The 25813-nt window shown below is 41.9% G+C and overlaps 1 protein-coding gene across 1 annotated transcript in view; it reads left to right on the forward strand.

Annotated features, from left to right (window-relative positions):
* FRMD3 (FERM domain containing 3) overlaps positions 1-25813 on the forward strand; it is a 194316-nt gene that overhangs the window by 163417 nt on the left and 5086 nt on the right. The window contains exons 10-14 of the mRNA XM_015419287.1: positions 643-731; positions 3253-3327; positions 3882-3950; positions 5294-5399; positions 10133-10151. Of these exons, the coding sequence (XP_015274773.1) occupies positions 643-731; positions 3253-3327; positions 3882-3950; positions 5294-5399; positions 10133-10151 (358 nt within the window). The remainder of the gene's footprint in view (positions 1-642; positions 732-3252; positions 3328-3881; positions 3951-5293; positions 5400-10132; positions 10152-25813) is intronic.

Below are 25813 nucleotides of genomic sequence, written 5' to 3' on the forward strand. Positions count from 1 at the left end.
TCCTTCCCTCTCCCCACTTGATTGCTGGCCAGTTAAATCCCTGGGCTGGCCGGTTCTGGCCCATGGGCCATACATTTGACATCCCTGATTTAAACTGTTTAACCTATACATGGCTGTAATCAAGAGGTCAGGAAGCCTCCCTCTCCATACCCTTGCTTTGAACAGGAGGAAGGAAGATCTAGAAAAAGTAGAAAGCAGTTAGGCAATGGATATTTTCTGGATGACAGGGGGAGAAACATTGAGAAAAGTGTGAAGAACATTAATAATGGGAATACATGGAACCCAGGATTATGACCTTGGAAAAGACTAATGGTTTATATAGTCGAACCCTCCACATGACCCCTACAGAGAAAATAGTGGCTCCCTGGAGCTGTTTCAGGTCAGGAAAATGGCAGTGGAGGAGGCTTAAATGTTCCTCCCGCATTCCATGGTCGTAATTGACGTCTGTCCCCCATGTACATGATTTTTAAACCCTGCCAAATGCTGGGAACAATGTTGATGAGATCCAGACATCCCAAGGTCTTATCCTATCTAATAAGGGACTACTCACAACCTGAGAATCATGCCTTGAGACTCAACTAAGTCTGAAGTTGGGAAACAAACCCTTGACTTCTTTGTGTTTAATTTCCCTCAAACTCTTAGAAAAAGGCTATGTTGTCATTCCATACCTCTACACCAGCAGCGTGCAAGCATCTTTGGAAGTGTGGAGTGGAAAACCAGGCTTTCTATAAGTAAGTAGATCTATACATTCAGGCGGGTAGCCATGTTGGTCTGAAGCAGCAGAACAAAGTGTGAGTCCAGTGGCACTTTTAAGACCAACAAAGTTTTATTCAAGGTATAAGTTTTCATGTGCATACATCTGTGCGTGCACATGCAAGCTTATACCAGGGGTGTCAAACTCATTTGTTATGAGGGCCGGATCTGACATAAATGAGACCTTGGTGGGCTGGGCCATGTGTGTCATAAAATGTAATGCCAGGTAGTGGAGATTTAAACTTTATAAAGGACACAAATGCAAAGATTTTTTTAACTTAAAATAAAAACATGCTTAAAACATCAGCACTCTTGCAATGTTTTCTTTATTTAACAGTGTGATAACTGACACCTCTTGCTGTGAATTACTGCATCAAAATGTCTGTGCTGTTGCAATCTTGAGTATGATGTTCAAGTGTGTATCTGTAAGCTGCAAACCTACTTTTGATTTATTGACATTCACTACAGAAATCTCATGCTCAGAGTTCTGAGCCTAGGACCCAGGGGAAAACATGAAATGGCTGGGTTTTGTGAGCTTTTGTACATAAATGGCTTCGTGTGCTGGTCCAGAACATGAGAAGGCACCATGATACAGACATGTGTTTGTCTACAAAACTATAGTTTTTCTTAGTGGTCAGTATCAGCCTACTATCTGGGAAGTCTACGTTCAAAATCCCCAAAGGAAATGTGTTGGGTGAACTTGGTCTGGACACACACTCTCATTCTAATCCGCCTCACTGGCTCATTGTTATTCCTCATCTAAATAGTTCACATTGCTTTCCTACTGAGCAAGATTCGATCGTGAGGTCATGAATACAGTGAAAAGGGGGCGGGAACCCAGTAGCAGTTGCACCCAGGAGAGCCACAGCATAACAAGCCCAACAAAACACACACACTGTAGCAAGGCACACAAAAGGTCATACCTTGGATAACACTTTGTTCGTCTTAAAGTTGCTTTTTATTACTCCCCTGTGATTGAGGCAGCCAAGCTAAACAAGTTCTCCCTCTCTTCGGGGAGGACCCTCAGCCAATGGAAGGGAAAAAAGGCTTGCCTTTTTATCTTGTGCGATTGAGGTAGCCTGGCCAGGTAGCAAGCTCTGGCTTATTCCCTCTCTCCTTCTGGGAGAGGGAGGAGCCTGAGCCAGTGCACGGAACAGAAGCTTGCCTATCTATGTCTCCTGAGCAATTGAGAGAGTCTGCCAAAGCAAGCTACAATTCAGCAGCAGCAGAACTGGAAGAAGAAGCAGGAGACAGCCATTTCCACTGTGGGGCTGATAGAAGCCTTCTGGGACCCTGGGCTGCATGTTTGACACCCCTGGCTTATGCTTTCAATAAAACTGTTGGCCTTAAAAGTGCCACTGTACTCAAACCTAAATCTATATATGTTATGCATAAGCAAATCTCTTTTACTCATCCCTGCTGGCTTGTCACTGCTCTTGCAACAGGAGAAAACTGGGTAGGTGGGGGGTTTGATGTCACAGATGTAGTGGCATTACTTCTGGTCACTGATGTTTTAGGCATTTTCCAATCTCTATGGTCTTTACCAAAGAGATTGGGGGAATTCTTAGAGCAGGGCGGTCTTTGCACCATCAGGTGATCACCCAGAATTGACATCATCAGTGACATTCCTCTTCTTCATGCTCTGCCCTTCCAAAGCTCTTGCCATTACAGGGATAGTAACCCTAACATACGTTATATACCCAGTATGAGTAGTAACTGTCAAGTAACATGAGACTTTCTTCAAATTGTAAAAAGAAGATGCACCTTGATTCAAATGCAGATTAGTTTAGTGAAGACTCTGCCACACTATGAGATTCATACTTTTGTGGCTTTTGAAGTGGAGAGGAAAGAATTTAATACCAATTAAAATCCAATAATAGATATTTTCTGTATAGTTACCATGCAGAAAGGTTTTTTTAAAAGGATAATATTCATACAGTGAAATCCTGTGCCATTTCTCCCACCTCAAATGCCATCCCCCAATTGCTTTTGCCCAGACCTTGCGTATGTTATCCAACAGGCCAAATATCAACTCTGGGGGGGCGTTTGAAGTAGCCCTGAAATTGGCAAGTGTTCGTACACTGGATTTTATTTGCAGAAAGCTGAACTAGATTTTGGAATCAGGAACTGATGTTGGATTGGGACTATCACTGCTAACCTATGTGCTTGGTAATAGGTTTTTATTTATTTCTTTAAACGTTTTTATCCGGCTTCTTCACAGCATGAAGTGACTTACGAAAGTTAAATAAAAATGTCTACTACCAAACATCAGTAAAATTATTAGGTATCACGTAATATACATAACAAACACAGGTTACAGTCCTACAACACTTTCTTGGGAGTTTGTCCCACTGAATAAACCTCATTCAGATAGCTACTAAAATCAATAAAATCAGAATTCCGCACACTAAACAACCACTCTATAACCAATAACATTTTGCCCATTTTTTGCTTCCTTGATAATGTAACAGGCACTTTCTTCCTTTGTTTTCTTTGAAGGTATGCAAAATCCAGCCAAATCAAGACGATGTCTAGCAGCAAAATATTTTTTAAAGGCAGTAGGTTTCGATACAAGTGAGTATATACTGATCTCAGTAGCTGTATTGTCCATTAGCTAATTTCCAGAAACTATGTGGGAAAGTTCAGTAAAAACTTTCCTCTGAAATTCCACTAAGCACTGGTTGCCACCTCTCCTGGTAGTCTTACAGTGCAATCCAATGCAGTTACTCCATTCGAGTCCTATTGATTTTAACAGTGTTAAACTGGAGTAATTGCGTAGGAGTGTGCTGTTAGCCTATGCTGTCATTCTTACTTGTATCTATTTAAGCAGAAGTCTTCAGTAGTGTGGAGAAGAAGATGAAGGAACACTGCATTTGCTAGACAGTTAGGTAGAAGTTATTTTGCCACTCAATAGAGGGATGATTTATTTTGGAAGTCCTACTCACAGCTGTGATATTAACTGGGAATATTTCGTGAGGCCTAAATTAATTTTTAAAGATAGAACGTATTTATCTAATCTGATATCCTTTAAAAACAGACATTCATTGATTTACGTATTTAGTTACTTCATGCAAATCAAATATTCACCTGAAAATAGCCTGTGTATTAAAGATTGTGCTTTGTTACAGTGGAAAAGTTGCCAAAGAGGTTGTCGAAGCAAGTTCTAAAATCCAGAGGGATCCTCCTGAAGTGCACAGGTACCTTTGGGTTTCAATAATGTCTGTATGAACTGTTCTTAATATTCAGAGAACTTTCAGGAGACTTGCAAGGGTAATCCTATGCAGAGTTACTTCAATCTGAACCTGATAGCCCAGGCTACCCTGATCTTAGCAGATCTTGGAAGCTAAGCAGGGTTGGCCCTGGTCAGTGTTTGGATAGGAGACCACCAAGGAAGTCCAGGGTTGGGACATAGAGGCAAGCAATGGCAAACCACCTCCGAACATCTCTTGCTTTGAAAAATCCACAGGGTTGCCATAAATCAGCTGCGACTTGATGGCAAAAAAAAGTCCATTCATATCAGTGAATTTAGCACAGAAACGACACTGTTGGCTGCCTAAACTGGTCATTAACAGTGCAATCCTCAGCACCTTTCAAAGTCACTGGTCTTATAAGGTGTAACTCTGCTTAAGACAAGGAATTTCTTCTCTAAACTAGAAGCTCTGTCCCTTTTTCTGGCCCGAATAGGGGTCTTCAGTGATCTTCCCACTCCTGCTTGCCAACCTTCCCAGTCCTCAGTCAGTGCTAAACTGAATTCAGCAGTCAGTTCCCCACTCTTTCTTCTCAACTGATGCTATCCAATGAAATCTGTTTGAGCAGCCTGTCACTCAAAGGCTCTCTGGCTCTATGAGGAGTTCACAGTCCATCACATGTTTATATAGCACTTATGAGCTTTTAAAGCACAGTCCGTCACAGCTTCCGATAGAAAGGACAGTAGAAAACATAGTGGGATGTTTCCTTCACTTCTGGGGCTGCACAGGGCTGCACCTAGTTAATTATGTTTGGGCCATTCAGTTGTTTAGAAAAGGAAAGGCAATAAGGTTTCTCATTGACCAGCATAATAGCCTTAGCTTTGCAGTGTCCCCAAGGTAGTGAAAGAAAGTAAGACCTACAAAACTATGGCTATAGAAAATTCTACTTCTTATATTAGCACTAGGAGTCACAGGACAAACTGGGCTGCCCAGAAAACACAGCAATTTTCTTGTGTTTTTTCCCTTGCTTTTTATTCTTCATAATTTCCTTACATAACATTTTCCATTAATTCTATATGGTTATCCTTGTTAATCTGTTGCAGTAAATAGCAGAGACCTTAAGGCACTTCAGAGACTAAAACATTTTATTTTGGAGTAGCTTTTGTGAGCCAAAATGACTTTTTCAGAGGTCACTTTTCTTTGATGGTGGACTCTGGCTCACAAAAATTTTGTATAAATCAGTATTTTGAAGAACGTAAGAATCACTACTGTGTTTTCTGCTATATGTCTTGCAACATGGCAATTGCATTTTGATTCCAAGTATTTTGGTCTTTTTGCCTTCTTTCTCTCAGAACCAGCATGATGCAGAGTCACAGTTCTCATTCATTGAATAAGCAGCTCATCATTAATATGGAGCCCCTGCAACCTCTCCTTCCTTCCCCTGATGACCAGGAAGAGGTTCCCTCTGATGAAGGCAAGTCTAAACCTCACACACAAAATAACAAACATAACCAATCAGATACAGTGTAGAGACATTTTAGGGAAATGTACACCAACCTGAAACATCATTTCAGTAAGCAATGAAACAGCAGGAGTGTTTTGCTATTAATATTCTGCACATGGACATGAAAAAACCCTCAACAAATACTAAGAGTTATTCAACATGTAATCAAAATGTTTATATGTATAGGTTGCTGTATGCAAAAAACAGGGATCAATTGTCTTATACATCCTTCTCAAAATCCTGTGACAGTTTATTGATGGGCAACAGGATAACAGAGAACTTGTACAAAGCCACCCATGGAGTCATGCAGCTGAGGGCTGAAATAGACATGACAGTGGGCATGAGTTTGGGTTGGGTGTCCCCCATCCTGACTTGCATGGGGTTAACAGCCAAATGTAACTGTCTTTAAATGAAGTTGTAAGCACACTGCCTGATTCAGATTGGGTCTGTGGTGTTGGGGAGAGGGGTCCACCATGCCTATTTTGGCCCTAGATTCTCTAGCTTTCTTGAGTAGAGTAAAGCAACACAGAAAGAGACAGAAATTTCATTTTGTTGTTCTGTAGGCTAAAAGCACTTGAAGAGAGATAATTTGTTATTGATCATTAATCCCACATCCTGCCTTTCTTTCATCATGGAACTCAAGGCAGTTTACAGAGGACTCCCAAGAGATCTCCCACTGAAGTTGGTCACCAGACCTGTTTAGCTTTTCAGCAATGTTCTTATAGTGCCCTTCAACTATACCCTGTGATAAATATGCCAAAGTTTGTGAGAAAGAGGCAGTTGAGAAAGTGTGAAAGTAATATAAAGACAGCAGTATGTGTGTGTAGGCCACTGGGGGTTAAAATGTATAAACGTAGTAGTTTAATACACCATGTGATATGAGGAACCTGAATTTGAATTGTCATGTATTTCCTATGGATGGATTTTGGCTAAAAGGTAAGGTTAAAATATAAAATAGATAAATGTGGTAGTGGGACAATGGTGCTCATTCTCTTTTTCACACCAAGATAATTTGGGAATGTGCCCACTTCACTATGTTCCCCTTCTTCTGTTATCCCTGTCTCAGAACCAAATGTTCCCCTTTCTATATAAAACAGTCCCAGGGGAGATCTTAGTATACGTGCATGTAATTGGATGTCTCTCCTTTCTCGTCTTCCTGCCAGGTTCACCCTTTTTGCATGACTACAGACAGATGAGCAAAAGCTCACAATTCTGTCTACTGTGTTCCTCGACAGCACGTTGTTGGGACTATTTCTGTCTTGAAAAGCTTCTTGACTATTGCCTCTTGCTGGTTCTTTAGAGTGCAACTGGGTTCCTTCCCTAGATCTGGCAAAGCCTCCATTTTCTTTAGCTAGATGGTTGAGAAGCTTCTGCTACTGGATCCTTGCTCTTACTTCTGCTGCTCCTTTTATACTCTGGCAGGGGAAGACCCCGCCATCAGCTCCCACCTGGTCCAGCATGATCCCATCCCCGTGTTTCTTCCTGGAAGTCTTGCAGCTTGGGAATCTGGCTGTTTCTCCATGCCACATGATTCTCCCTCCCATGTTCGTGCCCCCAGGTGTCTCGGTGAGTGATGGTGTGGGGTGGCTAGTGGTGGTGGTGGTGGGGGTTTGCATCATCACATATATATGTTGAAATGGTGGTAGTATGTATAGCTACTTAGAGCATTTATGTGTGTGACAGAAGAAGAAACAAGAAGGCTAGCAGAAGTTTGAAAGGGGTTTGCGTCATAGGAGCATAGCCATGATTCAAAGTTGGGACTGTGCTCAAAGGTTCCACTTATAGCCATCAGACTTTGTCCTAAAGACTGTCTTCTGGATGCTGTATTGCCAAACTTCTTTGAGTCTGTACATTGGTTCTGTTGGAATGAGATATATACCTTGCTCCTGGCAGACCTATGTGTATCCCATTTGATTTATCAAAAGATAATCCTTTTTGTTCAGTTCTGCCCAGTTTATTTAATGCACTTATATGTTCTTGTGTAGACTGCCTTGAACTAATAACCAGTAGATTTTCCCTTAGTCATTAGATTCATGCAGGGATTGATGTTTTCAAAGTCTCCAGCTGAGAGGATTTCATGAGTCATGAACTATTAATATAGTTCTGATGAAGCTGCTAGAATCACCTTGGATTTGTGTGATCTCATGTTTCTTATAAGGTTGCTTTGCTGATGACAGGGACTTGTGGAGGCAATACATTTGGGGAAAAGTTTCCTTCTTAGCTCCATAGTAGCCCTAATTGACTCTTGCAGCAATTGTGTGATAACAGTACAAGCATTAACAAGGAGGGGGAGTCTTGCTGCAAATAAAATGAGGCAAATAAACATGTTCTTGAAATATATTGGTGCAGTGTTATGGTGGTATAGCTTTGCCCTGATATTCTAAAAGCCGAGCTTGCATTATGGAGAGCTGCAGGCATGTTTTTAGCAAAGCTCACATTTCTGTTGTGAGGAAACCACATTCCTTTGGTAAGAAACTCACATAGATGTGACAATGTCCACAGTAGCTAAGTGGAATCTACATAGGCAGAGACTCTGTACCTTGGAATACAAGTTACTGGGAACAATATACACTACAACAGATTGTGTTAACAGATTTCAGTAAACTTCCCTTTGGAAGTTCCAATTAATATAATTCCATGAGAAAGACTTTTCCAAAAATGAGTGCTTCTCCCAGTGTTTTAGAAATTTGTTTGCAGTATTTATTTATTTAAAAGCAGAATAATTTTAATACATCTTCTGGGGAACAGGTCTCATCCATTGTTCCCCTGAATGAAAAGGTATGCATGCTTTGTTCCCCCTAAGGTTGCTAATTCAGGGTTAGGAAATTCCTGGAGATTTGGGGATAGATCCTGGGGAGGGTGGAGCTCAGCAGGAATCCAAAGAGGCCATTTTCTCCAAGGGAACTGTTCTTTGTAGTTTGGAGATACGTTGTACTCCAGACCCCACCTGGAGGTTGGCAAACCTAGTGCCTCCACTTCCTCATGCACAGCTCAATTAATTCCAACTACCAGTGACGTATGAACGTGTGAGTGAACCATTTCTCCCAGTATCTTGGATTCTAAGCCTTGATTAAAACCTGGTTTATAATACCAGTCAGTGGAGGAAAAGGTAATTCCAGTTAACCTGCACTTTTTTATTCATCCACTAAAGTTAGTGTTTAACAGCAATTCTTGGTGGGAGAAGGAACTGGGGAGGAGAAAGGCATGCTGTAGGTTTCCGTCTGTTTAGTGTCATTGGAATAAAACAGTCTGGGCTGGGAGTTCCCTTGCTAGAAATAAATGTGTCATCTATTTTTTTTCTTTTTTCCTCTGTTGCTGACAATCCGTTTCACTGGTATGTGTGTGGCTGACTCAGCTGTATAATTTCAGGCTGTTTTTCAGCTCACTCTCTTCTTCAGCCCTTAGTACATTCCCTCCCCTTTAGTAACTTGATCTAATGTATTTTCCAGGGACTGTATTGGTTGACCTTGAGCGTAATTCACCAACCTTCTAGAGGCATTTGCTCACCTTGGAAGGCTTGTCTGGGAATCAGGGAACACATTAATGACTTTGTGAGGCCCATATGATTTTATGCATATATAAATAGAACATCGTTTCCACTTTTTGGCAGTCAGTCATTTGCTTTCTATATCTTTGAAACTGCTCCAAGGGGTGTGTTTGGCATCAACAGAATCACACAGAGACTTTTATATCTGAAAAGTGGGCAACATCAATCAAAGCAGAAAAGGGCTGATCTCTCTGGTGGGCTCAATTTAAGGTATCAGCTATCATATTCAAAGCCCTTTTCATGGCCTTGGTTCCTCACATCTGTGAGACCCCCTCTCCTCCTATGTTCCATCATGAGGCCTTCACTCATTGGAGCAGGATCTTCTGCAGGTGCTGATCTGCAAATGGGCAAAATCAAAAACTTCTGGTACCTGTGCCTTCTTCGTTGTGGCCCCCACCTTGTGGAACAGCCTGTCTGAGGAAGTCAGGAACACTCCCACTCTTCTGGATTTTTGCAAACTATGCAAAACTGAATTATCCAAGAGGGCTTTTCTGTGCAGGCAATAGAGTTGCACTGTATTAAATGATTCACAAAATTACTTAGAAAAAATGTTAGGGCCTGGTTTATACTACTGTGCATAGGATCCTGCTATGGAATTTGAATAATTTAATGGGTATTCAGTTCTGTTTTTAAACTTCTGGTTCATTCTACAACCCTAATCCTATTGTGTTGTTTATTGAATGCCCCATCTGTCAATTGAACTGACTCACTCTGTATAACCTGCCTTGAGTACAAGTGAGAAAGGTGGACTATAAATACATAAGTTATTTATTTATTTATTGGATTTATAGCTCTCCCTCCCCTGTACAACAGGGCTCAAAGTGGATAACAGCAATAATAATAAATAAAAATTATTAAAAACAACCCTTACCATACTACCAACAACTGATACGATGAGACATCAAAAGGGAGCACAAAATAGTGCCCCTTATCCAAGGGAAAGTAAACATCATACAGATTAATAGGTGAAGGAGTAACAGACAAGGGAAAGGGACAAGATGGAAGAAGCAGAAAAGCAAGGGAGGCCAGCCTTGATGAAAACCATTGTTGTCCTCATCCACAGGCCTGGTGGAATATCTCAGTCTTATAGGCCCTGTGGAATTGCATCAGATCTCACAGGGCCTGGGTCTCACTCAACAGAGAGTTCCACCAGGTCAAGGTCAGGGCCAAAAAAGCCCTGGCTCTGGCTGAGGACAGCTGGATACTTTTTGGGCCAGGGATCACCAGTAAGTTGTTACCCATTGAGTGTAATGCTATTTAGGGGATTACCAGGAGACGCGGTCTCATAGATACGTTGGTCCCAGACCATTTAGGGCTTTAAAGGTTAATACCAAACCTTGAACCTGATCTGGTATTCAACAGAGCCAGTGCAGCTGGCGGAGCACCAGTTGACTATGGGCTCTAAATGGGATTCCAGTAAGAACACATGCCACCACATTCTGGATCAGTTGGAGTTTCAGGGTCAGCCTCAAGGGTGGCCCTGCATAGAGCAAGTTACAGTAATCTAATCTGGAGGTGACCAATGCATGGATCACTGTAGCTAAATCAGGGCGAGACAGGAAGGGGACCAGATGTCTAACCTGATGCAGATGGGAAAACGCCAGCCTGGCCACATTTGTGATCTGGGCCTCCATTGCAAGGGAAGCATTCATAGTCACACCCAGACTCTTGACAATCAGCACTGTGTTAGACACACACCGTCTATTTTGTTTATAGACTGCCCTCCCCATACATAGGGTTTAGGGCGGTGAACATAGGTAAATACATTCAATAAATACATAGGTAAATAAATACAATTCAATAAATAAATAAAGGTAAAGGTTCCCTTGCTCGAAAGCCAGTCAAATCCAACTCTAGGGTTGTGGTGCTCATCTCCGTTTCAAAGCCAAAGAGCCAGCGCTGTCCGAAGACATTTCAGTGGTCATGTGGACAGCGTGACTAGACGCCAAGGCGCACGGAACGCTGTTACCTTCCCACTGAAGTGGTACTTATTTATCTACTTGCAATGTCTTGTTTTCGAACTGCTAGGTTGGCAGGAGCTGGAACTAGAGATGGGAGCTCACTCTGTCATGCGACACACTCGGGTCTCAAACTGCTGAACTACTGACCTTCCACAGCCTGCAGTTCAGCGTCTTAACCACTTGAGCCACCGCAGTGCCTAATTAAAAAAAAATACAATTCAATAAATACATTTAAGATCAGCCAAAATGGTTAAAACAATAAACAACTCTAGAACTATTCAGACGGTGTTTAAGAACCAATTTCTGTCCTTACCCCATGGGGGAGAGAGGGACGATGGGGGGCAGGCTTGGTGACAGACAGTTGCTGTCCTCAACCACTTTTGGGAGCCAGCATGTGTTTTATTGACTAGCATTAGTAAAATTGACAATTACTCTTGAATACTGCCACTTCCCTCAATGTGTTTGATATGGTAGATTCTTATCAGCTGTGTAGCAATTTTGAATCAAACATTGTTTATTTGTCACATTTACTCCATAGGCAAACCCAGATAGCCTTATGATCAGCCTCCCATTGTGCACTGAAGGAATACCCAGGGAAGCAGCGGAGCCCAGCCCTCTCATGCTGGCCTAAAGATTATAGAGATCAGAGTGTTAGTTGGAAGGGACATTGATGGTGATCTAATTGAACTCCCTGTTTAGTGCAGGAATATGCAATTACAGGATTCCAGCAGTTGGTCATTCTGCTCAAAGACTACCAGTGAAGGAAAGCTGAATATCTCCTGATGCACTGTATTCCATGGCTAAACAGCACTTATAGCTAGCAAGTTTCTCCTAATACTTAGCTAAAATTGTTTTCGCTATAATTTCCATGGATTAATTCTAGTCCTGTCTCTGGAGTAAAAAAGAACATGTCTGCTCCGTCTCCTGTGTGCCAACAATCCCATGAGTCTTCTCTCCCCTAGGGTAAACATGCCCATCTCTTTCAACCTGTCCTCATGAATGAATTTATTATTACAGCGCATAGCCAGCAATATAAAACCATACCTACAACCTGTCTTCATAGGGCTTGGTTTCCAAACCATTCACAATCCTGATCAACCTCTTCTGGATATGCTGTAGTTTGTCAACATGTAGTTTGTTAACATAAGGTGATGCCCAGAACTGAGCACAATACTCCAGGTGAGGTTTGGTGAGCCAACAGCAGCAGCAACTAGGAATAGGAGCTGCCAGTGCCACTTGCCCACTTGTTCCTTCTCTCTAGGCAGCAGCAGCTGCAACAAGCGTGATGTTGGGATTTGGTTGCCATTTGGAACTTGCACTTTTGATCCTCCCTCTGCTGTCTTGCAGGAGAAGAAAGAGGAGGAACTGCCCACAATATGTATCCTTTGGGGAGCCCAGTCCTGTTGCCACTGCCCAGAGGAAGAGAGGATAGTATTTGCAGCATCTGCTGCACAGCAGCAAATTTCATGGGTCAGACCCAGCTGAGGTCTCAGCAGCTGCCCAATGTTACCAGCTCTTGACATGTTCTTGGCTGGAAGAATTGCTTTTCCTATCAGTTGCATAGATAAAATGCAGGTTTTTAACTTCTTCCTTGCAGATTTGTTATATCTCACCTTTTAAAACTAAATGTCTACTGCTTCTTTAGGGCATTTTGGACAAGTATACATGTGCACCAAATAATCTTACAGAAGAAATATAACAACGGTTTGTGATTCCCATGTGGAAAACTGCAGGTGTCTAAAGAATTGCTTCCACTAAACATCAGTTAAATATATGGGTACAAAATTAAAGAGCAGCCTCCTAACAAAGAGGCTGTGATGTTTTATTTCTGCTTAAATATTTTGCACTTGTGAATTTTTGCATTGTGTTTTATTATTTGGCATGTTAGTGCAGTAAACATTTTAAGACGTAGATTAGTGTGTACTATGCAGCTGTTCATTAGCAGCTGCTAAGGAAATGAATGGTATTTGAACTTAATTGTATTGTGCACTATGAGGCAGTTGGAAAGGTTTAAAAATAACTTCCTAGTCTATGCTCTGGTTGGATATTTCTCTTGGCCATGTTAGAAGGCTGTTATTTGATTCATTCAGATCTCCTAAGTTGAACACAGTGGAAACTTAGCAAAGGTCACAGTCAGCATGGGTGACTAGTTGATAAGGCTGCAGTAGAAAATATAGAAAGTCAATATGGTGAAATGCCTAGTAAAAATCCAAACTAGGAGGAGTATTCATCTACGGATGGTTAACCATTGTAGCAAAGATGTGTGCATTCGTTTGTTGAGACATGGGTCTAGGATCACGGCTAAAAGTGCCGGTAAGTTGAAGTTGACTTTTTGCTTGGTTGTTTGTACCATTTTCTGTATAGAAAAGGTTTTTTTCCATAGTCATACAAATACTGTACACTTTTAGTACATATAATTATTATCTTGATATCTGAACAGTTTTTATCCCCAAAATATGACACGGAAAAATATGAGAAATTAGAAGTGGAGCTGGGGGGGGGGGGGGAAGAAGCAAAGATCTACTCAAGAAAATATTTCTAATTCAGGAGATGATTGACTAAATTAAATTATTTCAATTGACTTTCTGAGTTAACAAAGAAGTAAAGAGAACTTTTCATTCATAGTTTGAGAAATTCAGAAATTACTTCTGAAACAATGCATGTGAATCAGAGTCTAATGCAGATTATTTAAAAGTTGTAGAACTAAGGCTGCAATCCTTAAGACCCTTCCCAGGGAGTAAACCCACTGAATAAATTAGGCTACTTTGGAGTAGACATTCTTAGGATTGCTGCTTATACTGCATGCACAAAACTTTTCAACAAATTTCAGAGGAACAAGATTTTTCAGAATGTGCCATTCCACAATATTTAATTTTCCATGCTAAGAGTAGGGTATAGGTAAGTACAGAGAAATACAAATCTTAATGTTGTATTACAACTGGAACTCTTACAGAAAGTTTCATTTAGCAATATCTGTCTCCATATTGCATAGAGGTAAAAAGATAACAGTAATTCTTTAGCAAAATGAATTATCAGATCCATTAAGTACTCTATAAAATGAATATAACTGTGCAACGTGCAGACATATTTTATGGTAATCTTAAGATCACTATGGCATTTCTCTTGAAACAAGTTTGTAATTAGTTGAACTGCTGATGATGTCAAAACTGTTTGCCAAGCTTAAGCAAACAATTTCTAATACTAATTCATTTTTTGAGAAAATGTCCTTGTGTCAGAATTATATTGTAAAACTGTGATGTTGATGTATTGTATCACAAAATTCTTTAAAATTATTTGGAAGAGATCTGGAGTGTTAAGTGGAGATACCCTTTGCCCCACTCCCCTAGGAGCTTGATCGGCAAGTGTGTCACCCAAGTGGCACATACTGTTCTTTTCCTATGGCAAGATCTACATCACTATAGTTTATGAATGCTGAAAATTTGTTGAGGTCAGTCATGTGATTCTTTCCCACCCAATATTTCCTGGCTCACAACACACCCCATCCACATGGTTTCAATATTGACATGCCTGATAACAGTGATGTGAGATTGTTGGAATTCTCTCACATGCTGCTTACACTATATGTGGACAAGGATCTGAGCTGGACGTCTAAAGAAATGCTAAAATCTGCCTGCAGAGGCATGAATGCTTGCCTGACCCATTTGAACCTGGTAATTGTATGTGCCTTAAAGCCAGTGTACTGGGAGTTCTGTTTAGGGGTTGTTGGGGTTTTTTTGTGTCCACTCATTTGAGATGATTAATGGGTGTGTGAGATCACTGAAGCAACTGTTACTATTTGTAGTAATTTTTCTTCCTTATGACCAAACTAGATATGACAGCATCAGGGGTCTGACCTATGGACACCACTGCCATTTTAAAGCAATTTAACAATCCTGTGAGGACGCAGGGCACAGCAAGTTGAAAAACTCATTTCCTCCCCCTGTACCTTTTCAACTCCTGAACAACCACTTGGGGCTGCGGTGGTGATGCAGCTGTTTTACACTTGAAAAGGCACAGAGGGAGGAAATAAGAGCACTTCAGGCCACCAAGCATTTTAAAATTGCTTTAAAATGGTGGCAGCCTCCAGAGGTCCAGCTCGTGGATGCTGTCATGTTTACTTGGCCCTAAGAGTACTTTGGAGAGCTTGAGGGACTCTGAAAAGCAAGGGCCAGTAAGCTACAGCCTGTTGCTTCTGAGAGACAGTATCTAGCCTTTAAAGAAATTCCATCAAACTTGCCAGTGATTCTGAAGTGTCAGAATTGGAGGGGAGGAAGTTGTCACTCACCCAGATCCTCTTCCTTCTTGCATTCATGACCCATTTCCAAAACAGCAGGCAAGACTCCTCATTGACCACTGATTCCTTTATAAATCTGGCATTGGAGACCTTGGAGGTCAGATAGGCACAGGGTTTCCCCTGGATTCTCACAAGAGTTCTGAGCCTTGCCCTATTTTAGGCAGAAAAAGGTCTCCCAGTTCCCTGGCGATGCCATCTCCATGGCAGACCTTGCTAAACTGGGCTGGGATTCTGAGTGGGGATGACTGGCTTCGGTTGGTGAGAGGATGAGGTCTTTATTCCTGTATACTGTTTAACTCAGCGTTGCCTGGGCAGGTTCATGGCCGTTGGACAACTGGATCCTATAAAATACTTGGTTATTGTTTCAGACTGTGCCTGGACAATGCTGTAATAGTCTGGCCCATGACTGATAAACGTTTGCTGAACTCTGTTGTATGGTGTTACTCTTTTGTAATATCTCTTTAACCTGGTGTCAACCCACCTGTTGCATCGGGCGTGGTTGCCATAGGTTATGGGACGGAGCCTGGAATGTTCGCTTTCGTTTTTGATTGCTTTGCTGCCTGTTTTCTTCCCTATCTCCCTAGGAGTAGCTTTGTGACCTTGAGCTCCTGGTGTCAGCTTTCTCTTGGGCATAATGATCCGTTATATTCTGGCAGGGTCCTACCTTTTTGCGATTGGCTCTAGGCCAATCACTGCCCTCTAGTGATTGTTTGGGGAGGGGCTTGGTATAATTGCTACCTTCGTGTGCTTTTGGGTTAGTTTTAACAAAGACTGTTAAGAGCCTGGATACCTTCAATGTCTCAATAAACTTTTATTCTCTGAATGACTGTTGTTGGGAACTGATTACTCCGGGGTTCTGACACTGGGGCCCTCTACTGTCACCTAACCTTGGAGATATATCACTTGGGATGGTTCAACAGGGTGTCCTCCTGCCTTAGAAGAGGGTCATTATGACCCAGTTTGAGAATTGTTATTCTAGATTATGGCTAGTTACTACTAGAGGGCAGTGCACAGTAGGGTGTTAGTCACCTTGGTGGACAACCTCCAGAGACACCTGGATCAAAGTGGATTGGCACTGCTGATACTCCTCGACCTGTCAGCAGCATTCAATATGGTTGACTATGACCTGTTGACCCACTCTCTCACCGATGTGGGGATAAGGGGGCTTGCCCAGCAGTGGTGACCTACGTTCTCCAAGGTAGGGGACAAAGGGTGGTGCTTGGGGGGAATTATCTCAGCAACACCCGCTGGAATGTGGTGTGTTGCAGGGCCCAATTCTCTCCTCAATGCTGTTTAATAGCTATATGTGCCCCCTTGCCCAGATTATCCAGGGATGTCTGTTTTGCTTTAACTAGGGCCAGGGCTTTTTCAGCCCTTACCCCTACCTGGTAGAATGAGCCTAGGAGGTGGTAGCAGTGATTGGAGGGAAAGCCCCCCCCCAAAAAAAAGCTCTTAAGAGAGAGTGGGGAGCCACAAGGTATCCCTGCTAGGAAGAGTGGGTTTCCCTTGGCAAAAAACAACTTCTACCAGGGCTTCTGAGCAGGATTAGGTCTTGTTTGCTTGAGGGCTGGTTGCCCAAGCTGGGAGTGAGAGCTGTCTGGCAGATTCTAGGTGTGGAAACATTACAGGTAGAAACAAGATTTCATTTTTATGGCATTACAAGTGGAACAAATAAGAAAGATGAGAGATCTGTTAATTTTTTTGTCTTCTGGCAAGTGAAACAGCAGAATATTTAATACCTTGCTTTATTTGAAGGTTTAAATTTAGCAGTAAGTGATCACTCACAACATAGTTATCGACCAAAACATCTTAAACAACAAAAACATATCAGGAGAAAAAATAAAAATAAAATAATCAACAACACTTGCATCTTGGAAGTTTATAAAGGTGTAATCACCTTTTCTATTGAAAAGGAGGCACCCGTTAGCCATACCTAAGCCCCATTTCAAGACAAAGTCCATCAGACCAGCTTTGTTAATTACCACATCAGAAGAAATTCTCACCATATAAGGATTCTCCAAAATTCCAAAGGGTTTCCCATCTTTTGCAGCTAGTCTAAAAATTTCACATCACCCAGTTTCACCCGGTTTCAAGCCGGCAATCATCCGTTTTGAAGTGAACCTGTACAGGGCTGCCATTTCACACAGGGCTTGCCCCTACCAGAAATGAGCTGGATCAGAAGCGGTTTGGCATTTCAGACTTGCACCGCTTTGTTTTCCCGCAGTTTTCCTCCCGCGCGGGTGATCTATTTTTTAAAAAAACGTTCAATTTATAGCGCTATAGCGCTATAGCAGTATAACAAAACACTCCATGCATTTCAATGGGATTGACATAATGCTATTCCATTATAGCGTTATAGCGCTATAGCACTATAATGCTATAAATCAAATGTTCAAAAAAAAAAAACAGCCGGAGATTACCAGAACCCGTTTGAGAACCGGTTCCCTTTCGGAATCTATTGCCTGTCTGAAATTCCCCATAGTCTTCGATGGAACTCCCAATCCAAGTGTTATGATCACCCGCAATTATAATTGACACTTCAGCATACTGGTAAACTAGTTGTAGTAGTAATGAGTCCAATTCTTGCGAATTCCAATTTAAATTGTCCCCTGTTATGAAGGGCAGGAAGATGAACTAAAACTATTTTCTGTGCCGCAAACTCTTTAAAAAGAACCATAAAAAGATGGGATGTAGAACATATTTCAGTAGCTCTGACCTGCAGTGATGAAGAAATCAGAGTGTCCAAACCCACAGATAGATGATTTATCTTATTAATTCTAACTGCCTGTTTAAAATAGGCCCTAAAGCCTGAAAGAAAAACATTGGAAGTCCACCAGGTCTCTTGTAATAATATTATATCAAAACTCCTGAAGTATTCTATTGTGTTTGCCTCCTCACTCTTGTTAATCCTGCCAAATTCTATGATAGTATTTTGACAGAATTCTAATTTTTAGATGTAATATCTAAACTGGCTGCAATCATTCTGGGATGAAAGTTCATCCAGTTTACAATACATCTTATTTAAGGTTGCAGCAGTTAGTAAAGTCTGATTGGCCAATAGAGTTACATTTCCTGATTAATCTTTTATGTATTTTAGGTTTTTAATGTTCCTACCAATAATCTTTTCCAAATTTACAATATCAGTATCCGTGTCAGTATCAATATAAGTATCAAGTAAAACAAATGAAGAATTTGAGGACAAGTAATCTTTTGTAATTCCAATGTCAGGTGCTAATACGCCCTTTTCCGGTTCTGCAACTCTATTCATTTTTAATGGGGAAACATGAGCAAAATAGTCATATAATTTGCTCTGTTTAGTTGTGAGTCCATAAAAGGACATTCTCTCCTTTCCCATTGGCCAATAGAGTTACATTTCCTGATTAATCTTTTATGTATTTTAGGTTTTTAATGTTCCTACCAATAATCTTTTCCAAATTTACAATATCAGTATCCATGTCAGTATCAATATAAGTATCAAGTAAAACAAATGAAGAATTTGAGGACAAGTAATCTTTTGTAATTCCAATGTCAGGTGCTAATACGCCCTTTTCCGGTTCTGCAACTCTATTCATTTTTAATGGGGAAACATGAGCAAAATAGTCATATAATTTGCTCTGTTTAGTTGTGAGTCCATAAAAGGACATACTCTCCTTTCCCATATTTAACCAAAAATCAAAATATGGTACCAATTTGTAGTGAAGTATAAAACTATAAAAAGTCTCTGTTTGTTCAATCCATGGTTAAAACTGCAGTTACTAAACATATACAACAGTGCTGCAGTTAATTAAACCTATCCCTTACAAGAATCAGTAAAACAAGTCACATAGCGACATGAGGAGTAAGTAACTTCCTCATTACAATTCTCAATTCTCTATTTCCCAAGTCACAGGGTTCTGCACCAGCTCATTTAGCAGTCGTATTGATTTATACAAAGAATATAAAAATGTAGAAACCTGGTGGTAAAGCGACCTCACCCTACCCTTAGTGAGTCACAACTAAATAGATAAGAAAATAAATAAATAAGAATTCATTAATAAAACCCTTCGACCTCCTACCAAAATTATTAATCATTCAGTTACTAATAACCCCTCCCCAGTCTGACCACAAGTTCAGCATTAGCCTTATCGACATAACTAGAAAAAGTCCAAAGGAATCTAAAAACCAATGCTATGAAACACTGATTCCTAGAACTCTTATTACTCCAGGAACTATTAGGGAACTTATAGGTTAAAATAAATACTAAATAGGTAAGTAAAATAGCAAAGAACACTCTGCAGAGTGCAGACAAAACATAACCCAAGCAGATATTGAATGCTTGTCGTTTGATATCAGTGCAGATAAGGAGGGGGAAAAATCAAGCATTGATTAATAAATTTGAAGATTAATGTGCACCCCAAAACATTTTTGCATATAAAAGGCACAAAGTCTTCTCTAGAACTCAGAGTGAAATTGAAAGCATGGACCCATATACAAGTGATTTAATGCTGTTAACATAACCTTGTGGATTTGGGTAATTGTGGAAATCATTCATTAGAGATCAAATAATGGCTGGCATAAAGCCAGTGAGAATGAGAACCAGATTACTGAAAGAGGCTGGTTTAACCCTGGAACACATAGTGAATATACACAGGAGCAGAGGAAGTGGCTGAAAAGTAGTTGAGAGGGCTGAAGACATAACCAATGGATGCCCTACTGTGCAAAAGCAACAACAACAAAAACCTAAAAGCTGCTTTTGGATCAAAAGCCCTAGTGCTATCAGAAGACATGGACAGAAAATGGTTCTGTATGGTGTGGTGGGACAATGTCAGACTACGATCTGGAAGGCCCAGGTTCGAATTTCTACTCAACTATGGAAGCTCACTGGGCAACCTTGGGTCATTCAAACTCCTTCAGCCTAAACTACTTCATAGGGCTGTTGTGAGGATAAAAGGAAAAGGGGAGTTATGCTGTAAGCCACTTTGGGCCCTCATTGAGAATGGAAGTGGGATATAAACATCTAAATAAATACAGAAGTGGCAAAGACCTGCTGTAATTTTGGCATGAGTCATAGCATAAATTCCTATCTAACATATGGAAAATGTAGCAAATGCAAAAAAATAATAATGCTAAAATGTGTCAAATTGTAGAAGGGAAAATCTCAATACAAAGGTATCTTTGGTATCTTTATGCTGACACAGGGAAAATACAACATGATTTCTTCATTGATATACCAAGTTTGTCAGGTTTGAAAGATGAATGATATATGAATCTTCTCACACATGATCACAAATCAGTGGATTTTAATATTGACACAAGAGATGCAAGCTGTTGAATATCTTTAAAAGGTATGAAGCTTTGCCGGCATACTCTTGGGAAAATATATGGCAAATGTAATCTGAACAGCAGATATACCACCGTGGTAATTGAGGTGGAATTCCAGGAAGTAGATGTCTAGGAATGGTCACTTCTAGCAAAACCTATTCTAAAGATGGCAACAATGACAGCAGCATTAAGTCAATTATTGGTTCAAGGTGTTGAATTGTGTTGGATGCCAATCCATGAATCAGCATGTGATACTACACTTGATCTTAGCCAAAGGGCTGAGAAGTGAATGGTGAAAGACTCAAAAGGTCCCATGACTGGCTCACAATCCCTTAACCTTGGGTAATGTTATCTCTGCACCAGGTTTTAGAGTTTCACATAATGGTCAACCTTTCTTTGGAAAAACTTTATTTTTTCCTTTATTCTATATTTCATGCTCACAGACCCAGGTAGTACAAGGAGCATACTCTTTGTCCTCCACAGCTCGAGCTCCATTTGTCAAATTGTAACACTCTGGATTTAATCAGTTTACATGCAGAGGAGTGTTCCATTTGCTTTAGAGTCTCAAAAAACCCTCAGTCTCTGTAATCTATCATCGACTAATTTTTGCCAAGAACTCCAAAAACCATCTTTGACAAGTAAATGTAAATAACACTCCTCTGAGGAATGGGAAAAATTAATCTTAAAATAAAAGTTGCAATCCAGGCTTTGGCTTCTAATGATGGTTCCTCAAATTCCAACCAGCTTGCTGGACCAGAGGTACACATTGGTGATCTAGATATGGAGCACAAAAAAGAAATTAAACAGGAATCATCTCTTTTTTTTAAGCCCCCTGAGGGGATTTTTTATTGATTTTTTAATCACTACACAAAACTACAACAGAAAAGAGGGAAGGGGAAACTACACATACAGGAAAAAGTAAAGTACCCACTACTGTCTAAAAACCCAAGAGAGGAGATCTTCCCTCTAGCTTTGATACATCAAGCCTTTTCAGCATTGAACTTTTTTATAAACTGAGTCTAACATTTAAAATCTTTTACCCTCTAACTTTATGTTTAACTGCCCAATTACAGTACCCCCAATCATCCCCAAACCCCAGTCTTTTTAAAGGCACCAAACAGAGTCCTTCAGCCTTTATTTCTTCTTTTCTTTCCTCTTTTGTAGCTTGTAGGGATTCTTCGGGGCTGCTGCCCCTTGCTCAGACAAAGAGTCCTCACCAGAAGAGCCCGATTCTAGCTCGCCACTGGATCTGCCATCTTCTTCTTTTTCCCCGTCCTCTGTCCTTCCCAGCTGGTCTTTCAGAAATTCTTGAGCTTTCAACACAGAGTCGATCCTTTCTTTCTTCTCCTTGATTTTAAATGTTATGCCTTCTGGAAATAACCATTTATATCCAATTGAGTGTTTGGAGAAAGAACACCAGTTCCTTGTATTTCTTTCTGCGTTGTTGTATTTCAAATGGAATATCCTTCAGCGATCTCACTGCATTCTCCCCTGCCTTCAGGGGTGTTGCAGCTACTGCTTTCATGATCGCATCCCTAACATGCCTCTTTGACAACTTTACTACAATTTCCCCAGGCAGATTATTTTTCTTTATATATCCAGAATATGACCTGAAGGCCACATCCATGTCATTGAGTAATTCTTCCGCTTTTAAATCTGCTACTGGGGCAAGTAGTTCGCTCATAAGTTCTTTCACATTTTCTCCTCTATTTTCTGGCACCCCCTGGAAACGCAGGACCATATTGGCTTTATCCATTTGTACTTGCAGCATCTGCTCTTCCAAAGAAAATGTTTTCTTTTCCAAGGTTTGCACTTTCTTCTTCACCTTCTGTGTTGTTTCTGTCACTTCCTTCACTTTCTCAGCATCTTTTTTCATTTCTTGGATCGAGTCTGTAATTTGCTTTTGTTGTAAAGCAATGCTTTGTGTTACTCCTGTCAGTTGATCTCTGATGTTATTCAACTGCTCCAGCAGAGGGTGCATGCCTTCAGCTACAGCCTTTGCCGTCTCGCTGGCTGCTACTTCCGGCTTTGGGGACTCTAGTTTCGATTTCACCAGTCTTTCTTTGTCTTTGTCCCTCTTCCCTGCCATCTTTCCCGTTTATTTACTTTTGGGAAGTTTTTCAAAGTCTCTGAATGTGCGCTTAGCTGCTTAACTTCGATTGGGTAAGTACTTCTGAGCGATCAATTACATTTTCTCTTCTGCTCCCCCCCTTTCTCTCGCCGTTTCAAATGCATGGGAGGCGTTCCCCCCCGCCCGCTTTTCTCGTCCCGCCGTCTTTTCATTCAAAAATCATTTCAAAATAGACTCATGTTCATTATAGGTCTTCCGACCCTGCTTTCTTCAGCATTTTTAGCGCTGGATCTCCTGCACTTGCTCCGGTTAGCCTCACTTGCACCTTATCGGTCTCTCAGCTGGAAGAACCACTGGAGTGGAGGGGAGCCTTGATTCTCTGGCATTCCACCATTGAAGAGGCTACCCCTCAAAGCTCCTTGGCCAGGCCCCCTTCACCGGACGCCTGGGGGGGGAGGTTACGAGCCTGCTCGCCCCCTCCTTCCGCTAGAGCACGGAGACACCCCCAGGAGGTCCGGGAGGTGAGTCCGTGAGCGTGCCGCCATCAACTGGAAGTCTATATCAACAGGAATCATCTCTTGTTTACTTTGGCAATAGTCAAAGTTACCCCAAATAATAATGGAGCTACCTTAGCCTTAAATGCTTGAATGGCAGCTGGCAAATAATTGCCTCCTGGTGTCTGGAAAAATCTCAGGAGGGCTGCTGAATCTCCAGATGCTAATTTCATGATGACAGTCACATGGCCTGTCCATGACATATTGTAAGAGAAAAGAACAATCTTTCTTTCAAAAGACTCTTGTGCCTTTGCTAAGAGGTGCAAAAGACAGATGTTGTTTTTCCAGTGTGTGTATCTTATCAATCACATCTTTATCCTGCCCTTCCTTAAGGAGTTCAGCATGGCATAAATTGGTTCCTCTCCCTTTCTGAGCAGGATTGGTGTAAGGTCACCCAGTGAACTTTATGGCAGAGTGGGGATTTAAAGCTGTCCATAGTCTAGCTCCCTAATCATTATATTGCACAGATTCTCAGTGCCAGGGCTATTTTTGGGCCAGAAAGCACCGGAACGGTGTTCCGGCTGGTGTCCAAGCCCGCCCCAGCCCCTCCCTCGCCACAGCCCCCCAGTCACTGGCGCACCATTCTCAGCTGCATCGTGCCTCCTCTTCCCTCTATGTCACAGCAGTCCACGGCGGGGCTCTCTCTGGGAAGGCGTGGGCAGGGAGGGCGGCTTCCTGGCAGAGCGAGCAGGCAGGCAGGTAAGTGGTGGGAACCCGAAGCACTGGAGTTCAGCCCCGAAGACAACATTGCCGGAAGGTGGCAAGAAGCACACTGTGCTCCCGACCTCTCCACACCAAGAACGCCCCATGCACCCTCCTCGCCGAGATGCACATGGCACACAGCCTGGGTCTTGCCCGTTTCAGTCAAGGGCCCACCAGCCTGCCCTGCTGCGGTCCCTTCCACCTCTCCTTTCTCCAGCATCCCCCTCCCACTTCTTTCACAGGCGCTCTGGGGGCAGAACCACGGCTTCTCTCCACCCCGTCCTGAGAGCAGCCTGGGAGGTGTAGTATTAGGCCACTGCCTTCCTTCCCTCCACCAGCCAAGGCAAAACGCGCCAGTCCTAGCCCTGTGTGCCTGCCTGCAGAGGGGGAGACCACCCGCTGCCCGCTTCAGCCTTGTGGCCAGGCAGGCAGGCTTCTCCCTGGCGCTTTTCACATTGTGGCTCCCTCCTCGGTGCCTGCGCACCCCTTTCTTCCCTCACGGAGCATTGAGGCAAAGCACGCCTCTTTTGGGCTCCGGAAAGGGTCGCTTCGCTGCTTGCCTTCCCTTTCCTCCCCTCCTCGGCGGCAGAATGCAGAGTCATCCACGGCCGCTGGAGTCAACGGCGTGAAGTGCCCTGACTGCAGCGGCAGCTGCTGCCTGGTGGAGGGGAGGTGATTGCACCTTGCTCTCGATTCCTGCCTTTGGTACACCAAAGAGGGAAGGGGTGGTAGTGGAGGGGAGAACATCTGAACAGTTTATAGCATGCATATTTCTAGAGGAGAAGGTGCACTAGTTTATTGTAGCAAAATAAAACAAATCCAGTGGCACCTTCAAGACTAACATTGATTCCAGTCAGAGCTTCAGATGTTACAGAAATTATTTTCCACATTTTTATAAGGAAAATTACAGAAGTGAAGGAGGGAAATTGAGGAGTTAGGGACAGAGAGAGGTTTGGTGTGAATCCCATCATAAATCTTTCAACACATCAATGATTTGTGCTCATGGTAGCCAATTCACATGTTTTGTTCCACGGAGGAGAATTCATGAAAGTTTCTAAAGTAATTGCATGCATTGGCTCATTAGGTTGTAGGAGCACATCTCATAAACTAACTTACACCTGGTTTTTGGTAGCACAATCCTGAGTTTCTGTTAAGAATAGTTCAAACATGACATAGTTTTTTATATGAGTAGCAATAGTATCTCAAGTAGGCACAAGTGTTTTTTTCTCGTGGTAAACCCACACATCAGGAAATGGCATATAAGTAAAGATGCACTATGTGAAGCCCTAAACTTTTTGATTGTGGGAGTTCCCTTTCTTCTGTATGTCTTCCTGCCCTTTGCATTAAATTAACACATGCCCAGACTCTGAGTGGGCAGGAAGGATAATAATTTATTCACATTGCTTCCAGTGTTTAAAAAAAGCCTGAAATGGAGTTTAATTAAAGTTGGGCAAAGACGCTGGATGAATTCTTTCAGAGTTATCTGATATGTGGGGCTTTCAAACTGTAGAAAGAAAGGGCTGAGAGAAGACCCAAAACCTGTTGGAGGCAATGGAAGTTAATGCTGCAATCGATAGGCACCCTTGCTTGGAAGTGAACCACTTTGGGCGGTGGAAGAAAGATGGGATGTATCCCCTGTTGGTGGACTGAGGGGGGGAATGGTGAGGAGGATGTTAGATCTCCTGACAAAAATATGTAATCTTTTCTTAAAATCTGCCTCCATTCCTGAGGACTGGAAGGTAGCTAATGTCACTCCCATCTTTAAAAAGGGTTCCAGAGGAGATCTGGGAAATTACAGGCCAGTCAGTCTGACATCGATACTGGGTAAGTTGGTAGAAACTGTTATTAAGGAAAGAACAAAACCTATTGAGGAAGACTCAGCATGGGTTCTGTAAGGAAAGATCTTGTCTCACTAACCTGTTAGTGTTTTTTGAGAGA

Source organism: Gekko japonicus, unplaced genomic scaffold (genome assembly GCF_001447785.1).
Source record: "Gekko japonicus isolate JY-2015 unplaced genomic scaffold, Gekko_japonicus_V1.1 scaffold133, whole genome shotgun sequence".
NCBI lineage: Eukaryota > Metazoa > Chordata > Lepidosauria > Squamata > Gekkonidae > Gekko > Gekko japonicus.